Source organism: Mytilus trossulus, chromosome 2 (assembly GCF_036588685.1).
Source record: "Mytilus trossulus isolate FHL-02 chromosome 2, PNRI_Mtr1.1.1.hap1, whole genome shotgun sequence".
Classification (NCBI taxonomy): Eukaryota; Metazoa; Mollusca; class Bivalvia; order Mytilida; family Mytilidae; genus Mytilus; species Mytilus trossulus.
This window is the reverse complement of record NC_086374.1, coordinates 29,298,706-29,318,969: the sequence shown is the minus strand read 5'-3', so window position 1 is coordinate 29,318,969 and position 20,264 is coordinate 29,298,706. Positions and strand designations below refer to the sequence as shown.

At 32.9% G+C, this 20,264-nt stretch overlaps 1 protein-coding gene across 1 annotated transcript in view; it reads right to left on the bottom strand.

Moving 5' to 3' along the window:
- Positions 1-4,624: 4,624 nt before the first annotated feature.
- The window catches only part of LOC134705023 (mucin-2-like), a 30,451-nt gene continuing 14,811 nt past the window's right edge, over positions 4,625-20,264 (bottom strand). The window contains exons 5-12 of the mRNA XM_063563790.1: positions 20,117-20,234; positions 13,558-13,658; positions 11,959-12,036; positions 9,123-9,213; positions 7,913-7,960; positions 6,145-6,870; positions 5,747-5,885; positions 4,625-4,818 (exon numbers count right to left, since the gene is read on the bottom strand). Coding sequence (XP_063419860.1) covers positions 4,644-4,818; positions 5,747-5,885; positions 6,145-6,870; positions 7,913-7,960; positions 9,123-9,213; positions 11,959-12,036; positions 13,558-13,658; positions 20,117-20,234 — 1,476 coding nt within the window. The 3' untranslated portion in view covers positions 4,625-4,643. The remainder of the gene's footprint in view (positions 4,819-5,746; positions 5,886-6,144; positions 6,871-7,912; positions 7,961-9,122; positions 9,214-11,958; positions 12,037-13,557; positions 13,659-20,116; positions 20,235-20,264) is intronic.

Sequence of the window (20,264 nt, the reverse complement as noted above, 5' to 3'; positions counted from 1 at the left end):
TCTACTATTACACACATGTTAAGAAAAGATGTATAGAAAGTAATATAACAACAACAACAACAAAAACACCTATGGTATACATTGTGGCTTAACTTAAAAATTTAACACTTTTCAAAATAAAATGACTTGTAAGAGTTTTTAAATGTAGATATACTTTTTGATTTTTTAATTTCACTGGACAATGAATTCCACACTTTTGGACCACTAAAAGAAAAACTTGATTTGTATAATTCTGTATTTGATTTAGGGACAATAAAATTATCCGATGATGAAAGTCGAGTATTGTATGATTGTTTACTACTTGTAGGCACAATAAGACTTGATAAATATTTTGGTGCCAGTTGGTGTTTTGATTTAAACATTAATAATGATTTGTGGTAAGATATTCTCTTAGTAACAGGAATAATTCCAGATTCCTTAAATAGTTCACTGGATGGTTTATGAATATCGTGTTCGTTTAAAATAATTCTAGCTGCCCTTTTTTGCAATTTTAGTAAACTGTCAACTAAAAACTTGTTACAGTTTCCCCATACTGAACAACAGTAATCCAAATGTGAAAGAATATACGCATTGTAAAATAGAATTCGTGCATTGTGATTCAAGAATTTCTTGATTCTTTTTAATAAAGCTAATGAAGAATTAACTTTTTTGATTATATGATTAATTTGATCATACCAAGAAAGAGTTTTGTCAACAAAAATACCTAGGACTTTTTCACAGTGACTTTCATTAATCTTTTGGCCATTAATGGATACATTTAATGTGTCATTACACATCACAGACAGTTTTTGTTTTGAACCAATACACATTGTCTTAGTTTTTGACACATTAACTAACATTTTGTTTTCATCAACCCATTGACAAATATTTTCTAATACAACATTAAGTGTCTGACTTATATACCTTTTGTCTTTTCCAATTACAGAAATAGTGCTATCATCAGCAAAAAGATCAAGATTATGATTAGGATTACACAAATGCAAATCATTAATAAATATCAAGAATAATATAGGACCTAAAACGGACCCTTGAGGTACACCTGCTTTTAATGTAGATACATCTGAAAAAGTATTTGAAATTGATACGACTTGATGTCTATCAGCTAAATACGAAGTAAACCAATGAATAGAATTATAAGAACATTTATATTTTTGTAATTTTTGAAGGAGCAGTTTGTGATTTAGAAGATCAAAAGCTTTACACAGATCTAAAAATACTGCCCCTACTAAATTTCCTTCATCAATGGCTTTTAACCATTTATCTAACAAAGAAGTCATAGCAGTTTGACAGGAATGGTTTGCACGAAAGCCTGATTGCATGACATACAATAGATTATATTTGTTTAGAAAATTCATCAAATGAGTTTTTACGTGTCGCTCAAGGATCTTAGATAGTAATGGTAAAATTGCAATAGGTCTGTAGTTAAAAACATCATTTTTTGAACCTTTATTTTTAAATACTGGTAGAACTTTAGCCAGTTTTAATAACGATGGATATACTGATTTTCTGATGCTTAAATTAAAAATGTGGCATAATGGAACTGAAATTAGGTGTGATGACATTTTTAAAAACTTTGCACTGATGTTATCAAGACCTGTTGCTTTTTTCTCATCAAGTGTGATTAATTGATGGAGAACAAATTCACTAGTTATTTGTGGTATGGTAAAAAAGACATTTTCTGGTACACGACATGAAATATAATTATCAAGTTTTCCAGAACAACTTTATGAGTTTGAATTAAGATTATCATTTTCAGTAATATTTGTAAAATAATTATTGAAAGTATCAGCAATGCTTTTAGGGTCTGTAATTGGTTTATTGCTACAGTCATTTAAGATTGTATGGTCATGATGATTTTCACTACCATTTACATTATGCAAGTGCTTCCATAATTTGCTGCTATTTCCTTTTTCTTGTTCTAATACTTCAGTATAAAAGTTTTGTTTTGAACTTTCTATGAGGTATTTAACCTTGTTTCTCCAAAATTTATAGTTATATGTGTCTTTTTTCTTATGATAATAATCACGTTTTTTCATGCCCTCCATAATTTCATCATTTATCCACTGATTTTGATAAACATGCTTAACTCGCTTTTTAATGAGAGGAGCATGATGATTTAACACTTCAGTAAAAATATTTATAAAACTCAGTAGCGCTTTATCAGGGTCATCAATTTCTAGTATACTGTCAAAGGGACACTGAGATAAATGGTGAATAAAATCAGTCTCGTTGAAATATTTTTTAGATCTATAAGTTATATAATCATGGATTTGCTTTTTCGTTTTAAACCCTCTTTTATGAGAAATACATACTGGATAGTGATCACTGATTGAATATTTTGGAACTGCAATATAATTAATATTTTCTGGCAGATTACAATACACATGGTCAATTAAAGTAGATGAAGTTTTAGTTACTCTGGTAGGTTCTGTAACCATTTGACTCATGTTGAAAATATTTTTGATGTGTGACCACTTAGCATGGTTTTTACTTGACATTATATCAATATTAAAATCTCCCATAACAATAGTTTCCTTTTCTTCAGTGTCAACTTTTAACATCATAGTTTCAAACATAGTAACCCAGTTAGCATAACTGTTAGGTGGTCTATATACATAACCTAGTAAAATAGTTAAATGCAACTTTAACGCGTTAAATGTTATTTTAACGCGTTAACTGCAACTATAACGCGTTAAAAGCAACTTTAACGCGTTCAAAGATACTGGAACCCGTTTTAAACTATTTTAACGCGTTACAAGTTACTTTAGCGCGTAACATGCAACTTTAACGCGTTAAAAGCAGCTTTATCACGTTGAATGCATCTTTAACGCGTTAAATGCATCTTTGACGAGTTAAATGCATTTTTAACGCGTTAAATGCAATTTTAACGCGTTAAATGTTATTTTAACGCGTTAAATGTTATTTTAACGCGTTAAATGCAACTTTAACGCGTTAAATATAATTTTAACGCGATAAATGCAAATTTTGTCAACCTGTCTTTACGCTTTGTCTTGAATAAATTTTGTTTATATATCAGGTTTTTCAGATACTGTACTTCGTCTTTTGCATTTTGTGATGACTGTATCTAACATTATTGTTAACCATAAACTGGTAGTTTGACGTATACTTACATAAGTCTCTACAGGTGAAGATTTTTTCTGCAGATGGTGAAAACCTGACATATCTTTACTATATCTATCGACCATGCCTCAGTTAAACATTACAATCGGCTACACGGCTCTCAGTCAGATAACCGAGGCCTTTTTTTATTTATTTTAATCATTTGAATGTCATTGATGAGTCTTATGTAAACGAAACGTTCGTTTAGCGCAAATACCAAATTTCAATCCTGGTACCTATTATGAATTTATCAGCTAGCAATCGTATGTGAACTTGTTTAAAAGAGGCCATTAAAAGCGTGCATCGAGGATCTAGTAAACCATGCCCAATGATGTAACGAATCTGTGCCAAAAGAAAGATGACCATTTGATATCCATTGGGGAAGGAGGATGTATACTTTATTTTTACTACTTACTAAATCGGGTTTTTTTTTTCGCCGCGCAATCATTCATTTTCGAAATTTTTACCTCTAAATACTGCGTTAATTTGTAATATGCCATGTACGGAGAACAGATTATTTATCCCCCCTCATAAAATGGGCGCTATTATCAATGCCCTGCCTGTGAAGCTGAAAGACACTGTCTCTCTGTCCGTCCGTTATCAGTCCTGAATTGTGTTCAAGGTTATGACTTTCTTTCTGATATTGGTTGACTCTAACCCCATTGTTTTATTTTGTTTTTACATGGAGTCATATATCACATTCATTCGTTCAGTGTATCTTCATTAGTTTTTGTAATATGTCATTTGATTGATGAAAACCATTTCAGTTGATATTTAAAGTATTTTTTTTCTACGTTGTGATACATGTATTACACTATTGTTTCTAGTTTGTGGTGGTATTTTTTCATTAGTATTCGTTATCAACATTACTCCATAACGCCAACCAACCATGTTTAATCGCGTGACACGATGTTTTAACGCGTTAAATGAAGTTTTAACGCGTTAAATGATATTTTAACACGTTAAATGATATTTTAACACGTTAAATTATATTTTAACACGTTAAATTATATTTTAACACGTTAAATTATATTTTAACACGTTAAATGATGTTTTAACGCGTTAAAATAATGAATCGTAGCAACGTTATTGTGTTGAATTTAACGCGTTAGTGTGATTTATTATGACACATGTGGCCAATGCGACGGATATTTTATCGCGATAAACGTATATTTTCACTTACAGGATAAATCCCAAACTTGATAATTGCAAAGTTTAACGCGTTAGATATTTTGATTTCTTTTCGCGTTAAAATCTTGTTTTAACGCGTTAAAACTGTATTTATCGCGTTAAATGTGATTTTATCGCGTTAAATTTTAACGCGTTACTTTATCGGGTTTTTGACATGATCGGCCTCTCATATACTGATTCCACGAAAAAGGTAGATCTTTACATAGTAAATTAGCTCATCTGATAGTCATCGGCTATTTATGATAATCTATATAAACAATTTTGAATTAAAAACCAAATTACGAACGAAAAACATTGTAATACAAATCACAAATGTTCCCGAAACATTTATTCTATTTGCCATACAAATTATCTGGAACTGTTTCAAGGTTACAGTCATCTCCTTGGCAGCAGAAAGAACACTCGAAGTGGGCATCCTGTAGAATAACGACATTATAGTTCTTGCATTCATTTCTATCTGCGCTTTCAGCTATCCAGTCTTTTTCACACTCTGCTCTTGTGGCACATCTGAATAAGATACAGATAGTTTATATGAATTGATCGATCGTAACTAACAATTGCTAGACTGTTAAAATGAAGACCTTTTTCATGTCACTATAATGTATTTCCTAGTGAAGATGTCAATTCAAATAATTGTGAAATAATGTGATAATAAAACTTTGTTCCTTTGACCTTATATATAGTAAAGTAAAACATAAAATGCATTGTTTTGATTCACTGTAAAATACTATAAGATTCAAGCAAAACTTCAGTTTCAATTGAAAAAAGGAGATAAGAGAGGAATATTTGAAGACAACTATCACGATCGGAATGATTGGTTATTGTTTTTTGTTCACAACATGTCTAAACTCTGAAGGTCGACGTTTTATTTTTGACGACTTTGTGATGTAATTTAAGGAATTTGTTATTTTTGTTGTTGTCTTTTTAACTCCTATATGCAAAAATGTAAAGGTAATACCATATCTATAATGAAACGCACAATAGTTCAAGGTCACAATCTCTGCTATAATGCTTCTCTAATTTTTATCTGTGACAACATAGAATGAACCAAACTTCCCCAAAATACCAATAGGGATTCAAAATGAAAAACAAGTCTTACTAGACACAAAATGTCATCTTAAAAGTTCAGCATTATGCGAATATCGTCATTCAGTACTACAATGAACTGCTTCATCTGTTGTGGGATATACTAGTTGTCAAACAAAAAAAATAGTAAAATCACAAAAATACTGAACTCCTAGTATTCAAAACGGAAAGTTCCTAATCAAATTAAATGAAAGTAATATCTGGTAAATGTAAATGAAGGCAACAATATTATACTGTTGATCAAAATACGTAAATCGATTAAGAGAAAACAAATCCGGATTACAAAGTAAAACTGAGGGAATCTCGTACTTATTACTATTAATTTTATCTGAAAAAATTGTCAACCTACCTTCGGGTAACATATCTGCTGCCATCTTTAAGGTTTTCTACATCATTGATACAAAACTGTTGTGCTGGATCAAGACATTTACTTGACACGTGACTCCTTTCACATATAAACTTAGGTCCACGACATAGATGACAAGATACTGAAAAAGTAATGACGAAATAGGTTCTTTGACGAAGAAAGCTAAATCATTACATATTTTTTTTTGTATTTGTTAAATATTAAGATTTTACTTTTTTGCTAAGAAAAACATCGAATTATCACTAGGATGTAAGCTTATACAGAAAACAAACACCTTTTAAATAGTTCTTATCATATACTAGCAAACAGTGTCACTTATCTTATACATCACTTATTTTACCAAATGAAAAGCCCAAGAAAAAGTTAAAGACAAAACGTACTCGGCTCTGCTGGTGTTGTAGGTGTAGTGGTTTGTGTAGTAGTAGGAGTAGTTGTAGGCGTAGTAGTAGGTATAGTTGTTGTTGTCGGAATAGTTGTTGTGGTAGGTATAGTTGTTGTAGTCGGAATAGTTGTTGTGGTAGGTATAGTTGTTGTCGTCGGAATAGTTGTTGTGGTAGGTATAGTTGTTGTAGTAGGAATTGTAGTCGTAGTTGGTATAGGTGTTGTAGTAGCCGTGGTTGTAGGCGTAGTTGTTGTTGTAGTAGGCGTGGTAGTTGGTGTAGTTGTTGTTGTCGTCGGAGTAGTTGTTGTAGTGTGAATAGTTGTTGTCGTTGGAGTAGGTGTTGTAGTTTGAATAATTGTTGTGTTCGGTATAGTTGAGGGAGTTTTATGCTCAGTTGAAGGCATTGTAGTAGACTTAATTGAAGTTGTTGTTGTGGCATTTGTTGTCACGATATTTGACGTTAATTGAATTGTGGTTGTTGTTTTAGGAACAGTTGATGTATCAGACGGAAGGGTGTACGAAGTAGTTAATAAGGGTGTGTTTGTTGATCTGCTAGTTGGTAGACTTGAAACTGTTGTCGATGTAATATTTTTCATAGGCTTAGTCAATGTAGCAACAGAAGTCGTTATTGTTGTTGTAGTAGTGGCTGGCGTAGTTGTAGACATAGGGTTTGCTGATGTACTCGGAGGTATTTTGGTTGGGGCGAAAGTCGTTGGAAACGGTGCTGTGAATAAAGGATAACTTAGTATATAATTAGTCATACATAAAACTATTTAGTAATGATGTGTTGTCTGTAATTTTTAAATCAATAAGATTTTTTTGTGTTTGTTTAATATTTTGAGAATTCCTAAACTTTTATTTCATACCATTTTTTTCACAGTTCAAAGGTTCTTTTTGCACATATCTTATATTTATGATTACAATAACAAACATAATTAAGTCTGTTATTCTGTGAAAGTGGATTTTTTTTTTAAAGTTCAACGTTGAACAACTAACAAGTAGTTGGTAAAATCATGTATTAAGGTAGCATTCAACATCTCTAATGTATTATGATCCAATACATGTTTCTGATATGAAATAACAAGAAGATACCTACGGGATCATACTATAATCATAAATTTAAGAAAGAACAAAACAGTAAAGTGAGAAACTAGTTAACTGGACCTCCTGATGAGCTCTCCTGGTACATAATCTAAAAAAATATAAATATGGTAGACTTTTCATCATTTCATTGTCAATCTGTAATTTTATTTTTGTTAAATACTAGTAGGAGATTGTCATTAAACTACGTGTAAATGAAAGCTTGTCTCATTCATTACTCGGAGCAATATTATTTAAAATAAAATGGGAACGACTTTTCTCCACAGGTAAGAACGGCTAGTGACAAAATATCATTGAGTTCATCAATACGTAATGTATATTAGTATTTGTAATAAACCAACAGGACTCCGTATAAAACTAAAGTCAAAACCAGAAACAAGACAAATTGACAACCACTTTACAGAAAATTCATGAACATAAAGGCTTTTATAGTTGTATCCGATCGATTCGGGTGCTCATTCAGAATAGTCAGTTGAGAATCATATTATATAATATGTCTCTGAAATTTAGTATTTGCGCCAGACGTGCGTTTCTTCTACACAATTCTTATCAGTGACACTCGAATAAAAAAGTTAAAAGGTCAGATTACGTTCGAAGTTGAAGAGCACTGAAGAGACCCACTAAGGAGACCCGTTTTAGGATAGTACTCGTTTTAAATTACTTACGACAAGTAAAAGTTGCTGGACGAACAATTGAATGGTGATTTTCTTCATCTGAAAAGAATATTGGTTTATTGTTGCATGTTTAGTAATGTTAAGCGGCAAACGAAAATATATATAAATGATCCAAGATAAAAAACATTTAGTTTAAATTTTATAAAAAAAAAAAAAATCATAAATCTATTTATTAATTAATTTAATAAAAGTCATGCAACTGTCTGAAAACATTATTTTTACTAATCCTTTAAATACAGTCAACTGATGAAGTATTCTTGAAATATTAATGTTGATATATAATTAAACAAACTTTAAACTACAACGAATAAGTGGTATTAAATTAAGACTTTTATAATATATAATAATGCAGTAATCAGTTATTTTGTGAGATAGCATTAGTTGTATATTTAAAAAGAAAGGTATTTTTATGTTGAGAATGCACATTAACATTAAACAAGTGGAATATCGGTACTTGAATTATCTTGAATCATAACTTCTACTAAATCTAATTTTCAAACATATGAATATAAATATAGATTTGATATTTACTTCAAAAAGACACCAACACAATTGATACAAGATATACACATCCATCAGGAAGACATGTATGATCAAGAGGTCAACGTAATATCTGTTTTGGTATAATGCAAATATTACGTCCAGTAAATCAGACACGAAATTGCAAACATACGCATATTGAACCAACTGAAAAATGAGAACTTTACAAGAAAGTTCAAATTGCACACCACCTTGAAGGAAACGAAAATAAACAATTGGAAATAAAAAAAAAGTCCCGTATGTCATACATATATGTAGTATAAAGATCTATAAAGACCACGGTTAGAAATTCTAACATAGAGTTCTTGAAACAGACACTACGTTTATTGTAGTCTAACTAAGTTGAGGTGGATAAATTTCGAAAAAAAACAATACGAAACAGTCTGGAATGTTAGAGGTGTCGTCTAAAAATCTGGTAAATATATCTATCAAGTGGCCCTTCGTTCAAGTTTTTAAGAAGTTTACCCTTTGAATTTACTTCATAACAGCAAAGATTAAATTCAACAATAAGAGGGACACAGTTAGCCCCCCTTGATATACCAAAAGTAATAAATGCACTAGATTAAAAGATAGTTTAAAATTTCAAGTTCTAAAAATACTGGAAAAATTGGAATTATTAACGTAAATGTACACCAAATTTCAAATGCATTCTTGACATTACCTTTGTAATGGTCATTACACAACGTGGTGTTACAGCACTTTGATGCCAACTGAACTTGGCGTTTGTTAATAGTTTCCAAGCCCTTGCACATCTGAAAAGAATATTGTACCGTGGAATTTTGTGTAAACATATTCAATTCAGGAGTTAAGTATTCTACTTATCGCGTTATTCGAAGCGTGCAAATGAGCTGCACATTACGATTTTACTTGTATTTCGTTGCAAATAAGGATCGTTATTTTATTAGACTTCGGATATTTTTAAGTTTTAGCAAAAGAAAACCCCAAATAGGTAATCTGATATTTGATAACTATACTAAACTCATGTCTATCCCAAGCAAAACTGACCTTCAACGGTGTAGATTATTTTGTGTTGATAATTTTTTGTTGTTTTATAATCTTTTATATATTTGTATTCTTTCTTTAATTTAACTCGTGTCTTCCGCATTGAAAAAACCAAACACGTTATCAATTTCATGTCCTGGATTTACCTTCATCAGGAACGCTCAACGAGGAATTTTTGAAAGCCAAGAATGTATAATAACATAAGCAGTTGATACATAGCCACTTTTGCATAGGTAATATTTCTGTACTAGAAATTTGTAGTATTGGTAATTAACTTTTAATATTCAGTACTATTTCGTTACTTTAACATTATTGTAATATCTAGGTTCCTGTATTGTACACTACTTAATTTGTACTTGAAATTTAGGTACTACAGATTTTTGGTTAATACCGTTACATTTTTCCATTTTTGAAAGTTTTTCAATTTCCAATCTCTTAAAATTATGATTTTCAAACATGGAATATCGTATTCTTTATGTACCAAAATATTTAGTACAAATCAAGTACTGTAAAATACAAGTACATAAGTATTACAATAATTTTAAAGTAAAGAAATAGTACTAAATATTAAAAGTAAATTTCAAGTACTACATATTTTATCACAGAAATAGTACCTATGCAAAAGTAGCGGTGTAGCCATTAGACCAAAAAGGCATACCATACCGTACGTTATTATTTCCGATAACTGAGTTTATGTTTTTCCATTACTAACGCATTGTCAGTCTACCGAAGTTCCGTCATAACAGAATTCGATGCCTTTTTTGACATGAATTAAGAAATACGCTTCATTCTATTTTTTGTTTCCTTTAAACTGAATGTAAGATAGGACGTCAGATTTGAAAGAAGTTAAATGATTATGAAAATGTTATTATTGTTCTAGTAAATGTTTCAATTAAAAAAAAAAGATATTTGATACAATGTCTAATGAAAAAAAATTGATGTGAATCGGTTTCAACGAAAAATAAGATAACTATAATATCTAACAAACCTCTAAATTGTATAAGATTCGCTAGGAATTCTGTTATACTGACGGTAATGTGCGAGCAAAACAAACAGACACAATAGTTCAAAAAGGAAATAAAAGTAGTAAGTATTGGTCTATAATCTTAATCACCATAACATAAATAACCATGTCAACAAAGAAAACAACAAAAGAAATAGGAAAAAGACACATTATAGATAAAGCACATAGGGTTAGGGTTTAAAATGACCACATCACTATAAGATCATCGAGTATTATTTATGAAGTTGAAACATTACTTAACTTTATGTTCAGACACTGGTGACGTTTTATTGAGTCTAAGTAGCAGCTCCAGGCTGTAAAATCCCGAATGAACCTTTTTTCCATGTCAAATAAGGCGGAGGAAATTTGTCTGTAGTTTCTTTAATTTTTGGTTGTGGAGAATATATTTATAGAAAAACAATCATGAAAGTTTTGATTGTCAATGAAATGAACATCATCAATATTCCAAAATGTGAATTTATATGATTTTGCTTCTCTGATTACCTTGTTTTTGAAAAGTGTTTGACATATCCCTGACTGATATAAAAAAATAGGCACACAATTCGTTCCAATAGGAAGGACGAAATATTGTTGAAAAAGTCTAACTCTTAATAAAAAAAAAATCATTGTCAATAAGAAACTCCAGCAATTGTTTCGTTTGTTCCTCGGTGTAGCAGTTTTTAAGTTTTTGTTCACTAACACAATATGCCGTATGGTATCCCATAGCAACAAATTTATACCGTATGCTACCATATATATATATTTCTTTTAGACTAGTTTTTAATTTCATAAGGAGAACGGTGGTATAAAGTGTTGAGTATCCAGGAGTTCGAATTCTTTACATTTTTTTTTATAATTAACATATGGTTATTACCACTAAACGAGTAAATAATTTCATAGCTTTTCTGAAGACCATAATTGACTGCGGATTTCATTTATTGCTTTTCATTGTCTGATTCTGATATTTTAGTTGTTAAACAACTAAGATTGAAATAGAGATATTTCAATTAGCCAACTTTTATGCTGGTTCTTATCAATTCATTAGAGTGCAGTATTCACATTTCTACCCGTTTTGATATTTGTAGATTTTGTTCTCAACATATCTGACCTACACAGGTAACATCACCAATTAAGAGTATTGGAAAACTGAACATTATTACAAACGTTTAAACATTCACTCATAAGTTCTTAAATGATAAAAAAATCCCATATTTCATGTAAATGCTAAGATTGTGGCCTAAACTTATGAACAATATAGGATGACGAATTTGATAATATATAGAGAGAGCTTAATTAAGCTCTTTTTTTTTACTTAAACATAATGTCATATAGGTCTTTCAAGTTTAGGAATACCATTTGATATACTAACAACAATAAGAATCATATAATGGAATAATAATTAATAATAGATGTAGAACACATTTCACACTTTCATAATCCAAACAAATACGAAACATCTTAATAAGAGTAAACATAAAAATAAATTAATTACCGTCCTTGGCTTACAGCCTATATCATATTGTAGGTATGACTCAGAAGAAACTACGGCTTGTGCTTCTACACTGCATATCTAGGGAAAAAGAAATTATAAAACCTTTATCAACAAAATAAAAATGATATAACAGAATCTTGCTCATATTAAAATACCACAACCTGTCTTTCTTACTTGAGATTCACTAATTGCAATTGAAATATTTCTTGGTTCCATAAAACAGAATTGCATTGAAATTGATTTTTGTGAACACAAATAACCACGAAATTTAACCTAGTTGTAAACTTCCATTTCACATTTATTTTCATAGAAATTGAAAACGAAAATGTTCATTTCTAATCATTTCGCTGAATATATATATTTATAGCATTGTTAATTGTTCGATATTTAGATGCAATTTTATATATTCCATATGCATACAACATACCATTTAACATACACTGGCCGATATATATAGATTCTTACATTGATATCAGTGGATTATCGGATTTGTCCAATCGAGATAGTTAAATTATCAATTTTAAAGTCCGAGCCGCCTCGGCGAGGCCTTTAAAATTTATAATTTAACTATCGAGATTGGATAAATCCGATAATCCACGAGTAACTATGTAAGAATCTGTTTCTCTAATGATTAAAAGACATTTTCTTTTTTTGTTAACCGAAAATCCCCTTCGAGTGCCTTTTACCTTGCACGAAGTTGTCAATTTCATTAACACCTGTTATCATATTTTGATTCAGCCAGTTAGCTAAAAAGGTCATGACCCTTAACATCATCCAATGATCTTTTGAGACCACCAGCAACCACACGTTGATTAAACTTTTTTATACAATGGGTTCGGAAAGGGATAATTTTCCATAGAATTAGAGAAATATATTGAAAGAACCACGGATTTGATGAGCAAAAATAAAAATAAGAACAAAAAAAATGAACAATTACAATTTCATATGCTTTCTTTCTGACAACAGTTTCCCTTGTATTTGTAATTCTACATTCTCAAATAGTCGAAGAAACATTTGTTCATACTATAACTCAAGTTAACACCCAAATTTCTTATTATCATCCGGAGGTTATAACATTTCACCTCTTTAAACATTTGGTCCCTGTTAAGTTTGCTTCGTATCTTAATAATTTCCTCGATTTTGACACAGATGGACGACTTCTTAGATCCTTATTTATTTACACTATTGTCTGAACTGTTTTATTCCCGATTTTGAAATTTTGACTGAGTGTTGATTCGCATTCCGCTGATGCATACATATCAGGAGACGATCTATTTGGAGTCAATTTAACTCCCTCAGAATTTATTTTTACCTTGAATCTTAACCGATTAATGAGATATCAACACCTGTGAACTTCTGTTGACCTACAAGAAAACGCTTAACCATACACGTCATACAAGTGTGTAAGAAGAATGTCCCCTTTGTGTTTATCTCGCGCAACCTTTTCTGCTATTTCTACTAACATATGTGACATTTAGTGACACAAGTATTATGTTTTAAGGAAAATTGATAAAATACCCTATAAAATGTATTACACCAAAGTACGTTATGCCTGATATTTTAAAATTTTTAACAAATAAAACTACACAATGTGTTTACCTCATTAGGAGGACAATCTACAATAGTGTGACATTTTGTAGGATCTCTGATGTCTTTACAGCTATAGCATGTTGTAAAATTTAAACGGTGATCATTTGGCACTGAAAAATAAATGTGTTATCTTTGATTTCATGTTGTTTGAAATAATCTAAAATATAGTCAAAGAATAAACTGTTTTATATCATTATAAATATACGTTAAATTAAAAAAAATATTCCATGGAAATTAACTAAAATAAACTTACCTTTAATTAATCTATTGAAACAACAATAATTGTCCCTTTTTCTCAACTAAAATCCTTCTGTTTTTTTTTTGTTTTTTTTTGTAATCATGAGAGGCTTCCAACAATTTCCATTATATTCTTCCTTAACTAACATCTTTATGTGATTTAGAAAATAGGGTTGTATCATCTGGCCCGAGAACACAGTTATTTCGTAGTGCATTTCTTTTCGACAATAAATTCAAATTAAAAAAATCGCACCTGCTCTTTCTCAAAAAGAATTTTACAGTGTAGTGTACTACCAGTGACACAAATACTATCAAAATTATAGAAACTTCTACCAGCTCTAACTCAAAATATTGACAGTTCTGTGTTAAGGGGGTGTAAAATTCAGTTTGACAGCTTCAGACGTGATAAAATTTGACCTTTTTGAACTGGACCAAATTACTACTTAACATAAAGATTTAGCACCCAAATTTTTTTGACGTGTAATTACATCCCCCTACTTAATATTTCATGCATTTAATATCAAGAAATGAATTGGGAAAGTGTATCAAATAAAACAAGCAAGCTGTACACTGTTTACACTAGGGACTATATTCGGAAAACCAAAGGAAGATAACAGTGTCCTTGGACCATCTGAGAGTTTACGTACTTTCAGTGGACTGTTTTTACCATCTAGTTCCACCTTTTAATCTTTGAGTTTATTATTCTTTTTTTTTATTGCCATAAGTTGAACTACCAATAAAAAGCTAACGAAGACATTGGACATCCTTTTCAAATTCCACGAAAAATACTAAAACTGCTTGACAACCAACCATATGATACCAGAGCTTTCATGATCTAATCGTAATACTTGACTACTGTTAGATATTCTTTCACGATCTCACGATCTTTTTCTTAACATACCTATTGACTCTCGTGATATTGTACTTTTTATACCTGTTCATCCAAGTTAAAAACATGCCCTTTTCCGTTGTACTGAGATAGTTGCAAGGCCATATTATATGAAGAAGTCTGTTTTGGACGTATCGATATAAGTAAACACAAAAGCGTCTTCAATGTTTCGTATGCTTTACTAGTCTATAATATACAAGAGAGACGTCGGCAAGTGACGACGTTGCGGGCCTATTGTTACGTAAATGGCGGTAAAACGTTAAACAAATAAAAGAGTATAAAATAACTATAACTAATTCACAACATTCTGGGGGCCGCAAAATGCACTTACTGTTCATATTTTGTTCATAAAAAGGGTATTGAAAAAACACTTTTAACAATTAAAGTTCATATTTCCAGTGGCACCAGTTTCACAATTGGTCTCGTGGTAATCAGTCCATTTGGTGTACGTAGTTTGACTGCTCTTACGACTCCATCCTTCCCGGTGATCAAATCTTCTATAACAGCTAGTTTCCACATCATTCTCGGTGAATTGTCCATGATTTGTACGACGGAACCGATTTTCACATGTGCGCTTTGGTCTCCGGCGACGCGATGAAATTCTCTTAATCCGGTGAGGTATTCCATTCTCCAACGTTTTGCAAAGTGTTCAATTAAAGTTACTTTATGGTTGTAACGTTTGTTTGCTTCTGTGAAATCTACATTTAAATTATTGTCCTCTGAATCAGAATTGTTGTCTTGCGATAATCTTCTTCCCTGCAGTAGATGTGACGGCGTTAGCGGCTCTGGATCTCGGATGTCGGACGACACATATGTAATCGGACGATCGTTGATTACACGTTTAATTTCTATCAAAGTTGTTCGTAATACGTCAGAATTTACTTGTGATTTTCCGAGCACTTTTTTCAATGTTGTTTTCGTAATTCCAACTAGTCTTTCCCACCATCCACCGTACCACGGTGCTGCTTTCGGGATAAATTTCCAATTAATTTGAATTTTCATTTCCTTCGGAATGTCATGTGAGGCGGAAACAAAGGTTGGTGCATTATCGGAATACACAGTACTCGGAATTCCTCTCCTACTAACGAATCGTCTAAACGCTAATTTGAATGATTCGATTGTCATATCTGTAACAAGTTCTAGGTGTACGGCACGAATACAAGCACATGTGAATAGGCAAATATATGATTTTGTAACAAGTCCATTATCTTTAACGAATAGTGGTCCAGCGAATTCAACACCAGTTGTCGTAAACGGAATCATATCGGTGACTCTATCCTTTGGTAGCGGAGGCGAAATTTGCTGTGGAAATGCTTTTCCGGTCACTTTTCGGCACTTCACACATTTCTGTACGATGTGGTTAACGCATTGTCTAATGGAAGGTATCCAATATGATTGGCGGATTTGCGTAATTGTCTGTCCAGCACCAGAATGTAACATCTGCAGGTGCGCGTTCAATATAACTAAGTCCGTAAATTGATTTTTCTTCGGTAGTAACACTGGAAACTTCGCGGAGTGAATTGTGTATGCGCCCGGCGCATCGAATGACACCTTCTGTATCTATGAATAAGCGCAATTGTCTTACTAACGGTAGATTCTTGTCACGTGACGGGTTTACGAGTTGCTCCTTTTCACTACTGAATTTTACATTTTGAATATCTGTAATCCATGTACTAGTTGCGCGGTCGATTTCATCTTTCGTAATATCTTTTCCGTGTCTAGCATATTTCCTCAAGTTGTACGGTCGCTTACTTTTACATATATTCACGAATTTAAACACGTAGCATGTAACTCGTAGTAACTTCTTTAATGACGAGAATCTCGATAGATCAATTATTTTCGAAATTCCATTTAATTCACACGGTTTTGTCTTTTCGCTGTCATCTGTTGTCGTTAACAAAAGAGTCTTTTGTTTAACTTGTGGGGTCCATGTAGGCCAACTGTTCTCATCTGATATCCATGACGGTCCTTGCATCCACAAAGTCGATTCTTTGAATTGCGTTGATGATATTCCTCTAGTTTGAAGGTCGGCTGGATTTGAGTCTGTTGGTACGTATTTCCAGTCGTAAACTTGTGTCGATTCTTTAATTTCTATCACACGATTCTGAACAAATCTTCCAAATGATTTTAAAGACGAAATCCAGTGCAGAACGATCTGACTGTCACTCCATAGTACTGTGCGATGTGGTTTTAGGGTTTTTGTGAGGTTTTTAGCCATTCGAGCTCCTATTACTGCAGCCATCAATTCTAGCTTTGGTAATGTCATTTTGGCGAGCGGAGCGATCCGGTTTTTAGCAATAACAAGAGAAGAAATGTTTCCTTTACATAAGTAGGCACTGGCTCCATAAGCGCGTTGGCTGGCATCAACAAAGACATGTAATGTGATTTTCTCGTTGCTTTCGTTCTCATTTTGATCGTTGAAATAATGTCGTGCGATTTTCGTATTAACTGTTACATCTCGGATGTCATCTAAAATTTCATACCATGATTTAACTATGTTGCTAGGCAACACCTGGTCCCAATTGTATCCTTCTTTCCATAATGTTTGTACCAGTAGCTTAGCTCTTACGGTCACTGGTCCAAGAATTCCGAGTGGGTCGTAAATTGACGATGATTTACTCAATATTTCTCTCTTTGTCGCTTGTGAATTATCAATATCTATACGATCTTCAGTTAATTTCGCAAATGTCAATATGTCTGACTTCGCATCCCAACGCATTCCAAGAATTTTCGTCTCGCTATCTGTATCAAGTATGTTTGCCTTTGTAGCTTCGTTGCTAAGTTGATTGCTATTTGATTTCCATGTTCTCAAATTAAATCCTGCATTTGTCATGAGTTCTCTAGATTCTTCAAAGAAATTTAAGGCGGCTTCTTCCGTATTAACACTTGTAAGTACGTTGTCTACATACAAATCTCGCTTGAGTATCTCAGCTGTAGCACTTGTAACCGTTGACAAATGTTTCAATAATGTAGCGTTAAGAATAAATGGCGAACATGTCGCTCCGAATAAAATTACCTTGAATCTGTAAGTCTCAAGTTCACTCTTGTGGTTGCATGGATCTCTAAGCCAGAAAAATCGGGTGGAATCTCGGTCTTCTTCGTCTAGTCCAATCTGGAGGAATGCTTTCTCAATATCAGTTGTTAAGGCGTATTTCCCGTAGCGGAATCTTGTAAGAATATCTGTTAGCTTATTAAGCTGCGGCGGTGTAGAAGAAAGGCAATCATTTAAGCTGGGTGATTCTGAATCTTGACGACAACTGCAATCATATACTATACGTATCGGTGTAGTCGATGAATCTTTTTTCACTGGGTGGTGCGGAATATAGTGTACTCGATTAGTAGTCTCATCCGGGGTCTCAACCTTCTCTATAAAACCTCGATTTTCTTGGTCGTTGATAATGTTACCGTATATCTTAAGCATCTCTGGTTCTTTAGCAAGTCGGTTTATCACGTTGTATGCTCTCTTTCTGGCGATCATCTCGTTGCTCGTCAACTCCGGATGTTCCTGTTTCCATGGGAACTTGGCGATGTACCTATTGTCTTTCAAATGAATGTTATTCTCTTGGTAAGTGGTCATTTCTTGTAAGTCCGTTTTCGCTTTCACTTCGCTGTCTGTTTCTGTTCCTATGGATTCGATTTCCCAAAATTTATGTATTTCACATTCTTCTAGTCTGTGTGGGATCAAAATGTGCATAATCGATGACGTTGATTGATTATTACTGTTAGTGTTCAATTGTATAGGTCCTGATAGCAAGTATCCAACTTTGGACTGTACAGCGGTTGGTCCGGAACCTCTAATTACTCTGGCTCCAACTATATCCCAATAATAATCGGCGCCAACTAAGACATATCTCAAAATCCTCGTCCTGTAAAGCTGGGTGGGCTAACTTCAATCCATTTAAATGCTGAAAGCTCGACTGGTTCCTTGCGTAAGTATGTATTGGATAAGCAATCTGTGGTACTATAAGAACTTCAATAGGGATAAGCGTATTCGTTAGACCTTTTATATAGATAGTAGCAATTTGTAAATTTCTAACCTTCTTGTTGGATTCACCGAAACCGGATATCGTTATCGCTTCTTTCCTATGTGGTCTCAGGTTCAATAAATCGGCTATCTCTTGAGTGATAAAGCTTCGCTGGGCTCCTTCGTCGAATAGTATATTGGCGGTGTTAAAATGTGTCTTGTCATACGTGATAGGCGCTATCGCGGTTTTCAACAATACCTGCGATCTAACTGATGATGTGGATGAATGCATACTTGCGACTGCGGCATCGGTATCTGGTTTTGATGTACTGCTATCTTTAGACTTGGTATACAGGTGTGATTCATTCTTTGAACAAATACTGGTATGGTGTCGTTTATTACAATTTTTACAAGTTTTATCGGATTTGCAATCTGCAACTCTGTGATTTCCTAAGCAATTGAAACATGCCTGTTTCTCCTTAACAATGCGTTTTCGAGCTTCAATTTCCGTAACAGTTTTACAAGCTAATGGGGCGTGAACTCCTTGACAAAAGATGCACGGCTTCTTGGTTATGTCTCTTTTCCCTTTCTGATTTGCGTAGTTGCCATTTGTACCCATAAAGAATGCTGATGTGGGTGTGTAATTTGTCTCTATATCATCACCGTTTACCGACTGACCCGCTTCCTTAATCGTTATCTCATGTTGAATAGCTTGCCGTAACGACGGCAAGTTCCAGTGGTCGCCTCCTTGGGCACGTACCATGTTTTCTCGTATATTCCCAGGTAGTTTATTTAATATTATGGGCACTAAAAGGCTTCCGAACGACTCGTGAGACTCCCCTATACTTTCAAGACCACGGATGTAGTTTTCCATACTGTCGTAGAATTTTTTCAAATGTGTAATATTTGACGTTGGACTTGGAAGGCTGATTAAACTCTGCATGTATGTTTGTACTATCTTATGTGGTTGACGGCACCAATGTTTTGGACGTATCGATATAAGTAAACACAAAAGCGTCTTCAATGTTTCGTATGCTTTACTAGTCTATAATATACAAGAGAGACGCCGGCAAGTGACGACGTTGCGGGCCTATTGTTACGTAAATGGCGGTAAAACGTTAAACAAATAAAAGAGTATAAAATAACTATAACTAATTCACAACAAAGTCAAACAAATCTTCATGTACGTTTAATTCAGTAAAGAAATCTTCATTTAACGTGTGTTTTATATCCTTTTCATGCTTTTTTATAACGCAACTTTAATCTGCAATCATTATATATTCTCAGCTACAGGTAAAGTATAATTAATCATTAAAAATTGTTTTATGTTCGAATGAATATATTAAGACCAATTGATGACTTTCTACTGTTGTCTGTTCTATTGACCGGTTGCTGTCTCTTTCACACATTCCCTATTTTCATTCTCATTTCTATTAATAAAGATCTACGAAATTTTACCATGAAACTTCACTGCTTACAGTTGCATAGTTTCCCATTACAATACGACGATGAACAACACTCTGAACAGTGTACCAGTTTTGTGTGAAGCTGTCTTTTACTGTATTCATCTTTCAGGCAAGTTTGCAGATGACAGGTCTGAAAGATATACAAAAATATTACAAGACA